Here is an 11,765-nt window from a genome sequence, read left to right as displayed (position 1 = left end):
CACCTTCATTTTAAGTGAATCACACTTCAGGTGCATACTAGAATTTTGTTTTGTAGTAACAGAAGGAAGAATATACAAATCACTGTAATCACAACATGTCAGAATAAAAACCAAAGGCATCGAAGCATAGTAGGAAGAGTACTTGGTCTAGAATCAGAAAATTCCAAATTCTACTATTTCCTGGCTACCATTTACCTTGGACAATCATTGGACCTCTAAACCTTAGAATCCTTGTAGGTAAAGTGGTATAATAAATATGGTTAAAGTTTAATTAATTACAAATGAAACTAAAATTGAATATTAGTCAATACAGCGGCATAATAATAAATGGGTATATAAATGTACATTATTATAATAATACTATCATCACATATTGTGAGTCCAACCTTAAACTAGAAAATGTTGGTATTATTTAGGGAACAGATGATACAGTTTCTGTACCTTTGAATTGCTTATCATCTAGTTAAGGAGTCTAATGACAGAATCATAGAACTCCAGTTAGAAAGAGAACTGAGAGGCCATCTAGTTCCACACCCACCCACGCTGGATGAATTTCATCTATACAATCTCTAAAAAGAGGTCACCCATTTACCCTGGGGAGACTTCCAGTAATAGGAAACTCACTCCTCTTTCCCTCCCCTTCAAGCCTATTCTATCTCTGGACAACTCCATTCATTTAGAAATTTGCCTTATATTGATTGAATTGAAATTTCCCCTCCAGCTAATTTCTAATTTTTACCCCTAGTTCTTCCCTCTTGGGCCAAGCAGAACAAATATAATCCCTCTGTCCCATGACAAAGCTTCAACTATACAGGGGCCTCCCACAGAGCTACAAATGCATTAGTTATTTAACAAATGTTAAGTGAATTGTATTACATTGTACTCTATTGAATTGACTTGAATAGAGATGAGAATTGAAGTCAAAAGAGCTCTCCCGACAAGGCAGTGAAGAAGTAAAACACAAATTTTCTTTTTCTTCCTGCTACATGATTTCCTCTATTGAGAGTGATGAATTAAGAGACATGTTTTAACATATACACACAACCAAACAATGTCACATGGATTCTTTCACATAGACTCTCTGCTAGGACCTCATGATTGATGTTTATATTGCCTTCTATGTCCCCACAGGACACACATACTACTCTCAGATAACATGGTAGTTATTTTTTTGATAGTTAATTCAAAACTTCTCCTAAAATTTTTCCTAAGAGTCTAGTTCATGCTTTTCCCAACACACAGCCTCTATGGGAGAATCAGCTTAAATTTAGACAACTATAAATGTAGTGTGGCACACATTTAAGAAATATATGTAAAAAAGGTTTAACTTACACCACCTGCTTTGGAAGTCCTCTCTATATAGAGACTTCATGCAGATCCCTTGTTATTGGTCCTTGACATCACAAGGGTGATATCTTGACTTGCACTTGAATTGGATATGAAGGTTGTGTTGACTGATAAAATGCAGAGTAAGATCTTGAGAGCAGGAGTGTTTCATTTTTGTCTCTTTATCCCCAATATGTGGTACAGTGCCTGGCAAATAATAGGTGCTTAATAAATGGGGCAGCTAGGGGCAGCTAGATGACGCAATGGTAAAACACCGGCCCTGGATTCAGGAGTACCTGAGTTCAAATCCGGCCTCAGACACTTGACACTTACTAGCTGTGTGACCCTGGGCAAGTCACTTAACCCTCATTGCCCTGCAAAACAAAAAAATAAATAAATAAAAATAAATGGGGCAGCTAGGTGGCACACTGGATAGAGTGCCAGGCCTAGAATCAGGAAGACCTGAGTTCAAATCAGGCCTCAGACACTTGCTAGATGTGTGACCATGGGCAAGTAACTTAACCCTGTTGGCCTCAGGTTCCTCATGTGTAAAATGAACTGGAGAAGGAAATAAACTACTCCAGTATCTCTGTCAAAAAAAAAAACCCAAACAAAATAAAACAAAGAAACAAACAAACAAAAAAACTCAAAAGGGGTCACAAAAAGTTAGACACCACTGAAATTACTGAACACCAATAACAAAATGATTGCTGGTTAATTATGTATGACTGATTTCTCTTGATTCCTCAAGTTCCTCAAACTTCTGTTGTCAGAGGGCAACAGGTTTTGTTCAAGGTATAGTAAGGAATTTTCCATGACAGTCCCATCCTCCACTTATTTATATCCACTCTAATTCCTTAAGCCCCCCTCCCCTCCAAAAAAAGAAGAAAAATCTTTAATGAAAGTCCAGGTGTTCAGGAAAACAATTTCAGATTCAACTGAAAAGGCTATTTTAAAGAGAAAATGAGATGGAGAAAGGGTTTTTATCCTACAATTTCTCTGTGAATGTCAGTGTGATGAACCCCTAAATGAAGCTCTTCTTTCTCAATTAGTGTTTTGTCAGTTGTCTAAGGAACTGGCCTGTGACTAGAGATTGAAATGTTTCTGACATGCTATCATTACCAACTGTGGCTATTTGAGAAAGAGTGACAGAGTGGGAAATAGCTTGACTCTGAGGGGATTTTCAGAGGAATCCCTTTGGCTTGGTTTCTGGATATGGGCTGCAAGTTCAGTTGGCAAGAAGAAAGGATGCCCAATCCAAAGTTTCTGCAGCCAGAAAGTCCAAGGCTCATTTCTCTTGAGTACTAACCTTACAAAAAGTCACAACTTGAGGCCATTTTAATGAAAAACCAGTTTATAATTTTGATAATTGGGTTTTGGTGACAATGGATATTCTGAAACAGTATAAAGTATTTTTTAAAAAATTCTCACTATTATGATCATTATTATCAAGACTATTATTTTTTACCTCCTCACTTTTATGTCTATAGGAGTTCAGATACAAAGACCTAGGGCAGTTTCTTTTTTTTTCTTTTTTTTTTTTTTCCAGAAAAAAAGGAATTTATTTTTATTCAAGTAACTGCAAATAGGAAACCAGAGTGGGGGGGGTCCCCCCCTCACACCAGTCTGGGACCACCCCTTCCCCCACTTCAGCTGGACCTCCTTCCCATAACCCTCCCAATTTGAAGATTACCAAAGGAGGGACTGATAGAAGTGGGGGTGGGCAGCTCCCCTGGGGCCCACCTCCCCAACAATGTCACTTTTTTAGTAAACTAGGCCTGGTGTCCACTCTTATCTCCCCAAGCCCTCCTTGTGATGATTTGGGGAGGATGAGCAGGGTGGATGGGGAAGGGTTAGAGGGCAGGTGAACATGAGAACCAACAAAACTGCATGGCTGAGTGTCTGGAAGCCAGAATGCAAGAACAAAACCATTTAAAAAAAGAAAACCAACAAAATGTGTTCAGAGGTAGATTGTGAACGGAGGGAAGATGTAACCAGCTCCTAGGGGGAGGGGGATGGCATACTGAAAGGATGGAGGGGGGTGGGGTGGGGGGCTGAGAAGGAAATATCCTTGCAAAACATGCATTCCAAAGGCAAAAATCATAGGCCCAGGAAGGCCAGCCCAGGATTGGGGGAAATTAATAGGATTGTCCAGTCCCCCTTCTCCCTAGTCCCCCTTCTCCCTAGATCTCCTGAGCAGCAAGGAAACATGAATCAGGCCCTCTCCCTTCCCCTTAGCTACTTCTCAATTCATACCCTACACCCTAGACTTCCAGCCCAGCCCCATTCCAGTTTGATGCTCAGGAAATGCCAGAGTGTAGAGCAGATGGGGAGGGGGGGGGAAGGGTAGGTATTGGGCTCCCCCTTCTAACTCCCAGTAAAAAGTCTGCTCCCACCTCCACCCTTGGGACCAAGCTTGACTAGGTAGAAAGGTAGGAGGGATAGTATGATATAGAATATCCCCAGACAGAAGTCGGTTGAAGCTGAGCTCTTAGGATCAAGATAGTCGGACATCTGTCCTTCCCTCTCAAACCCTTGAGTTGGGGTGGGCAAGGTGGGAGGGAGATGGGAAAACAGGAACCCTGGTCCCATTTTCCAGGGGGCAAAGACAAAGAAACAGGTGTTGGCAGCTAAGTCAAAAGGTTAGCTCTGTCCAGGGAAGCAGGAATACAAAAGAAATCCCTATCCTGGGAAAGAGTGGGTGGGTCTATGGGTAGATAGATGGATGGATGGATGTGGGAGGTGGGGGGAGAGGCAGAGCACCTCAACCACTTGCTGCCTGCTCCAACCTGCCCAGCACAATCCCACATGGAGTGGGTGGCCAGGATTAGTGTGAACATGTTCAATGTGTGAATGGGGAGGCATTTCCCTGGTAGAGCAGTTATTTCTCTCACCAGCAGAACCAGGAAGGACAGACAGAGAAAGGAAAGGTGGGGAACGAAAAGTGGAGATTTAAAGAAGATCAACATTTTTCTGTCTAGTCCCAGAAGGAAAGGGCCGCCGAGTCGTCGTCATCATCATCATCAAGGGGAATGAGGTAGCGCGATACAAGCAGACCTGGTTACTGCTCCTCCTCCGAAGACTCCTGGGATATCCCCTCTTCCTCTTCTTTCTCCAGCTTTTTGGGTCTACCTCTTGGTTTTCTCCCTGGTGCAGCGGTGGTTTTCCGGCCTTTTGCAGCCCCCTTGTTCTTACTCCCCTTCGGTGGGCCCCGAGGTCTCTTGGGAGTTGGTGCCTCACTGGGTTCCTTCGGGGGTTGTTTCCGGGGTCGGCCCCGCCCTCTCTTCTCAGACCCATCTTTCTCCTGTTTGGAGGCCAGAGGCTGGCTGGACTTTGAACTAGATTCACTCATCTTCCCCCTTCTCTAATGAGAGGTGGTAAAGGGTAGGGGGGTGGGGTGCGGCAGCGGGCCGGCTTGGGTGCGTAGCTCCGGGTTGCGGGGGAGCAACGCGGACTGCGAACGAATGACCTCGCTAAGCTTCCCTGCTCGGGCTCCTTCCGCTGCCGCCGCCGCCGCCGCCACTTGTTGCAAATGCGGCCTAGGGCAGTTTCTTAACCTACTATTGTTGTTTTGTGTAAAGTTTAACATATCATTGCAGAAGAGGATAAAATAATTGATTAATTGATGTTTGTAATTGAATGAAATTGTTGGGATGCAGGCTCATCTTCTGTTGACTTACTGAAAGTATCCTTGGGAAAATTTTATCAACAGACCAAACAATAGGAATGATATGTACCTCTTTCTTTCCCTATGTGGCATTGATTTCTTCTGTTGACTCTCTACATTTTGAGAGTTTTTACATTCTACATAATTTAGAGCTTATGTGTGCTTGATATGAAGAATATATTGAAGAAGACATTGTTCTTAATTAATTTTTTCCTATGGTAATGTTATGTGCAAAGAATTATCGGTGATGGGTTTATCTGTGTTCATGACTAGTTCTACTATAGTTTATTTCCTGAATTCTCCAAAATGTTTTAGCAGTTTACGTTTATAGTAAGGGCATTTGTCCCTTTTTTAGTTTATGAAAGAAATCAGGCTTCTGCTAGGTACTTCTAGTCACTTGACCATATCATTATGGAGTGATATTTGGCAAGTTTCTTACATTTCCTTCCAATATCTTTATTGACCAATTTCTCATCTCTTTTTTTTTGGGTGGGGTAATGAGGGTTAAGTGACTTGCCCAAGTTCACACAGCTAGTAAGTGGCAAGTGTCTGAGACCGGATTTGAACTCAGGACCTCCTGAATCCAGGGCCGGTGTTCTATCTACTGTACCACCTAGCTGTCCCAATTTCTCATCTCTTTACAAAAAAACATTTCTGTAATTTTTTATTGCAATGACCTGGTCTTCTATATCTATCATCAATTCTTCCATTTTCATAATCAACATGACTCAGCTTTGAGTCGTGACTTAGTTCATGTGATTGATTGAATTCATGTAGATCCTACCCATGAAAAGCCTTTTCTTGGATTATGGATATTTTAAAAGTTCCATCTAGAGATAAACCAATATCAGTTACACATAACAAAATCATATATATATATATACATATATATATATATTCACAACCCATTTGGCTTAGTCTGTGTTTTGTAGTATAAATCTATTGTCAGCCTTCACTGTTGTTCAGTGAAGTGATATCTGTTTGTTCCATAAGTAAATCATGCATCTATTAATCCCATTCATCATGTTTAATATTTATCCCACAGTGATAGATTCTGTGTTACATTACTATCATTGTCATTTTTGTTTGTACACTTTTTAAATCCGTTGTCATCCACTCTATTGTTTCAAAAGTATAGGCTAAAACAAGTATTGCAAAGGGTTAATTACTCTTTAAACATGTTCTTCCCATGGAATTTTTTTTGGGGGGGGCAGGGCAATGAAGGTTAGGTGACTTTCCTAGGGTCACACAGCTGGTAAGTGTCAAGAGTCTGAGGCTGGATTTGAACTCAGGTCTTCCTGAATCCAAGGCCAGTGCTTCATCCACTGTGCCACCTAGCTGCCCCTCCCATTGAGTTTTTATTTCAGAATGGCATTGAGTTTGTTGACATATAATACTAAGGTTTCTTCTTCTTCTTCTTCTTCTTCTTCTTCTTCTTCTTCTTCTTCTTCTTCTACTACTACTACTACTACTACTACTACTACTACCATTCCTCTTTCTCTTTCTCCTTCTCTTTTCTCTCCTTCTCCTCCTCCTACTTCTGCTCTTCCTGACATTTCTTATAGTCACATAGTTAGCTTATGGAGGATTTGAAAATAGAACTTATCTCAATTCACAGCCCCAGGATCTTTCCACTCTATCATGCTCTCTCACCATTCTACAATGTCACTGTAAAGCCATATCTTTACATCTTATAAGCTTTCAAATGAGAACTTGAAAAAGGATTGGCATATGGAACAAAATAAGGAGCAAATGAGACAAGTATATCAATCAATCAATAATTATAATGACACCTATTGTGTTCCAGGCACTGTTCTAGGCACTGAGGATAAAAAAACAGTTCTTGCTCTAGAAACAACATATACATCCATAACTATATGAAGAAGAAAGAAAAAATAAAAACAAATTGACTTACAAAGTGAGGACACCAGCAGTTGAAGAAAGGACTCCAACAGTTGGTGTGGAAATGGCATCTTTTCCTCTAACAGTTTTAGTTACTAGGTCTTAAGTGAGGAGAAAAACAAAAGAGGAAGAATTTCACTTAATTCTATTAATTTGGGCAAGGGGATTACAGGGTCCTGGTTTATAGATCTTGTAGTAACCTAGGTCTAGCCTCATGGTTGCTAACTACTAATGACTCCTTGATTGTTTTCACACACACACACACACACACACACACACACACACACACACACACATTCCGGAAAATAAAGAAAGATTCAGAGGATGTTTTTGAAGATGTAGGTCTCATTGACTGTGATATATTCATCATCAGAGATTTCTTCAGTGTGCTTTGTTCCTAAGACCTTGGGTAGCTTATACCAGGGCTTCTTAAATGTTTTTCCCCTTGTGACCCTTTCTTACCAGAGAAACTTTTATGTAGCCCCCAGTATACAGGTATATAAAATAAGTATATGCAATCTTTTACTATTGCCAAATTTTTCATGACCCCCACATTTATTTGTGCAACCCCATAAGGGGTTTCAAGCTGCAGTTTAAGAAGATAGGATTTATATCAAGGTCACTGTACAATATTTTTCTTAGGGACACACAAAGCACAAAGAAACACAAACATATACATAAAGAGAAAGCAAATCACCTGGCCAAACACCCTAGATTTCTGCTTTTATGTTCTGATGAAGTCTTACCTGGTTTTCTGCCTTTTTTGTTCTGTTTTGTTTCCAATACAACAAACTACAGCATAAGGACCAGTTTAGGAACACCCACCCATAAGCTTCAGATTTACTTTTATATAATTTTAAGACAAATAGTTCATGTTCTCATATAGAAATATTGACTTAAATAGCTACCTTTCTTCCCCCCTCAGTTCAATTGCCCTTTCTTATTTAATGATAATGATGATCGCATTGCTTTTTCATCTCAAAGACTGAAAAACATTCTTAGTTGTATCTCTGACCAAATCAGCCAATCAACAAGTAATAACAAATTTTATTTAAAAAAACAATTCTTTGTTTTGTGCAAACCAAAAAACAATGTGTCATCTAAGCTTTTGAGAGTTCTGAACCCTAAACACTGAGCATTTACCTTGGCCAAGGCTAGAACCATTAGAAGGACCAAACAATGACTTTTGCAAACAGTAGTCCTTAGTAGGCATTACTCAAAAAATTAAACAATGGCCTTGGGAGAGAGGGCAGTACAGAGTGGGAAGTATAACATAGGAGCATGAAAGATAGATTCACACCCAGCTTGGCTTTGGCTGTGTTTTGTGGGCAATATTTTGACTAGCAGAAGCTATTCCTGAACATTTTTCCAATTAACTAGAAACAAACATGTTTCCTTTCAGCCAAAGAATGCTTGTCAACTTTTACCCCTCATTTGTTCTTGCACAAATAAAGCTATTGAATGGTAGCCAAAGCAGGGAAATTAAACTATTGGCTCCCATTATAGAGTTCTTTGAAGGAGTTTTGATTTTTCATTTACCAATGGCTTTATTTCCCAGGAAAGGAGGAACCTTTCTATAGGCAATAAAAAAAACAAAACCTTTTTTTCATTTTTAAACTCTTTTTTCTTAAAACTGTCTTTGTCTCTGTTTTTCATTACATGTTTTCTGAGTTGCAGTTTCTTTTTTGTTGTCTATTTATATTTTCAAAAGTTCTATTGATGTCAATTTATTTATATAACATAGTATTTTCCTGATATAATATCCCCATTGAACCCTCCCTTGTATCACAGAAAAACAGTTAAGCAAAAGAAATCAATATAGTACTAATGTCTGACACTGTATGACACATTTCCTACCCACAGCCCTCTACCTCTCAGAGATGAGGGAGGTGGCTCCTACATATTTGTTCTTTTGGACCAAGATTGGTCATTACAATTAATCAAAATAGAAATGATTTTAGTGCTGTTTTGAATTACATTATTAAAATCAATATGCATAGTATTCTTGTGGTTCTGGTTTCTTCATAGTTCTTCTGTAGTTCTTCATAGAAGTTTTTCTAGCTACTCTGATTTCCTCATATTTGCTGTTTCAGTGGTACAATAGCATTTTGTTACCTTCACATAAATCAGTTTGTTCAGTCATTATCTTATTTATGGGCACCCATTTTGTTTTCAGTTTGTTTAGTTGATTCATGAAATTCTTCTTAGATTACTATTGTAGGGTAGGTGTTCTACTTAATTTACAGTCACTTAATCCTCATTGCCCCTGAAAAAAAAAACAAAAAACAAACCTACTCTGTGGCCAGACACCATTACATTGCGTTAGGCATAATCCCTATAGAATGAATTTACTGTGCTTAGAAGACTATCAATATAGAGTTGGAAGCCACTTTGTAGGTCATCTAGTCCAACTCCCTCATTTTCCAGATAAGGAAACTAAGGCACCAAGATGGCAGGTAACCTCTACTTCAATTTTCTCATCTGTTAAATAAGGGAGTCAAATTAGATGGACTTTAAGACACATTCCAAATGTATACCTATGATAGTCTGGGAGGGTATCACAGTGGAGGATGATAATCTGCTTTGGACTGTGTATTCTACCATTTCCCAGGTTAGACCCAATAGGAGACGTGCATTTTTGTAGTTAACTATTTTTGGATTTTTAACTATATCTCATATAAGTTCTAAAATTTCATTATCCTAACTTCTACTCTCTCTGAAGAGTGATATTCCCTAAGAATAACTAGATATCTTTCCCCTTTAGGACTGTAGGTGTACTTCAGATGAGCTGTAGATTTCTTCTCAAGTACTATTGCCCTGAACTCTCATTCCAGTGTACTTTTCTTAATATCAAATGCTGATGATTAGCACCCCACTATATTTAACCAATTAACAACAACCATCTTTTACAAAACTATATTAATAAGAAGATAAAGCGAAAACAAAAGTATACGCATCCATTCACCCCCAACTCTGTAACACTCAAGGATATATTCTCCCCTCTACCATCTCAATCCCTAAGAAAAGTGAGCTCAAACCTAAAACTGTTGTTAAAATATTTGTCCCTACTAAATTTGTCTCTGGATGTGACTTAACTGTTATATGAATCATTTCCCCTTGGGTTCTTAGATACACTGCCTCTCTGGTTAGAGTTGGTTGCTTGGAAATATGCTCCTCACCATTCTCATCTACTCACCAACTCTGGTATGGATTCCCATTGCTGGGCCTTTGGTGGCCTATTCTTCTGACCTTTTATATCACACCAAGGTTGAAGCTTAGTCTGTTCCATCTTCAATACTCTTTCATCAAAAGAAGGAAGGAATAGAAACAGGTACCACAATCAAAACAGAGCCATGTTCCCATAGCTTCATGTCAATTATGGTGGGGAGAGTAGGCTGCTGGTACTAGCTCTCTCTTTCCACCCTAAAGCTTACAGGACTCCTGTCCCCTTATTCACATTTGACCTGTGAGAAAATGGAGAGAGATCTCTTTGTCTGTTTTGAATGCTCACTGAGTTCCATTTTTTTTGTTCACCATACAATACGCAGATTGGAAGTAATTATAGAATAACTGCTCATGTTCTCCAGTGAAGAGATGGACCCTTCATCATGTGACATTACACATTTCTAGAATCAGGTTCACCAAGCCAATGTGGTTGGCCAAAAGGCAGAGCACACTGCACATGATCTGAGAACTCTACTCCCATTTGCCAATGCTGTTACATGAGTCTTATTCAACAACCTAGACACTATTTGTTCTAATGACTGTTATTCACTTACATCCAGGATTCAGGATTCAGCAACTTTTTAACTTTAGGGAACAAGGCATGTGAACAACTTCCAGAAGACAGTGGTTAGTAGGGCCCCATGAGGCACCAGACGTTTGATTTTGCTATTGTTTTTATAACGAATTCATGGAGGTTAAAAAAAATGGAAAGTATTTTTAAGATTAAGATTTTCTGGGAATGTCAATGAAATAAAGATCTCATTTCCCTTTTTAGCAACACATTACTTTTGGCCTCCTTCAAACTGGATATTTCTTACCCAGTCTCAAAGCACTTGAGACCCAGTCTACACAAAGAACTATTAGATGAGGCCCCATCATTTATCTAGACTGCTCATCTTACATCTTCTATGGTCCTACACCCTCTCCTTGTTTCATGAGTGTATCTTTCTGCTAGAAGATAGGAATGGTGTATCTCTAGTTTTCTTCAGTATCCTCCATTTTTCTCAGTACTAGCATCATCCTTGTACACACAGGATCATACTCATGGATCTAGAAGAGACTTTTGGGGCCATCACGCCTAACCCCCTTATGTACAGATGAGGAAACTAAAGGCCAGAAATTCGGAGGGGTCTGTCCCAAACCATACAAGTACTAAGAAAGTGGGAGAGTTAAGATTACAATTTTGACCTTAGAGTATGGCAAGATAATCCAAGATCCTTTGCATATGAGGCTCTGTACTCTTTGAAGGAAAAGTATGATGTAAATTAAATGAAGACTGTCTGAATTATGGGGCAGCTAGGTGGCATAGTGCATAGAGTGCTGGACCTGGAACCTATCTTCATGGGATCAAATCCAGCTTCAGGCATTTACAAAGCGCGTGATCCTGAAAAGTCACTTAACCCTGTTTGCCTCAGTTTCCTCATCTGTAAAATGAGATGGAGAAGGAAATGTCAAACCACTCCATTATCTTTATCAAGAAAACCCCAAATCGGGTCAAAAACCCCATTTCAACACAACTGAAGTTATTAAGCAATATGATGTAGATTAAATGAAAACTATCTGAATTATATTTTGTGGTATTAAAAAATGAACCAAGTGAACCCAGATAAAAAATGTTCATATACAAAAGATGGGGTCAGGGGCT

General features: G+C 39.3%; 1 protein-coding gene across 1 annotated transcript; it reads right to left on the bottom strand.

The window, feature by feature from the left end:
- Positions 1 to 4,249: 4,249 nt before the first annotated feature.
- LOC122735310 (high mobility group protein HMG-I/HMG-Y-like) lies at positions 4,250 to 4,858 on the bottom strand. The gene has a single exon (XM_043976754.1). It carries the CDS (start codon positions 4,676 to 4,678, stop codon positions 4,388 to 4,390), a length of 291 nt encoding a protein of 96 aa, XP_043832689.1. The 5' UTR covers positions 4,679 to 4,858; the 3' UTR covers positions 4,250 to 4,387.
- Positions 4,859 to 11,765: the final 6,907 nt, after the last annotated feature.

Source organism: Dromiciops gliroides, chromosome 1 (assembly GCF_019393635.1).
Source record: "Dromiciops gliroides isolate mDroGli1 chromosome 1, mDroGli1.pri, whole genome shotgun sequence".
In the NCBI taxonomy this organism is placed as follows: Eukaryota; Metazoa; Chordata; class Mammalia; order Microbiotheria; family Microbiotheriidae; genus Dromiciops; species Dromiciops gliroides.
The sequence above is the reverse complement of the archived record's forward strand: the minus strand, read 5'-3'. Positions and strand labels throughout refer to the sequence as shown.

Excerpts from the sequence above, each read along its gene's own strand:
- LOC122735310 (XM_043976754.1), bottom strand. The coding sequence starts at position 4,678 with ATGAGTGAATCTAGTTCAAAGTCCAGCCAGCCTCTGGCCTCCAAACAG.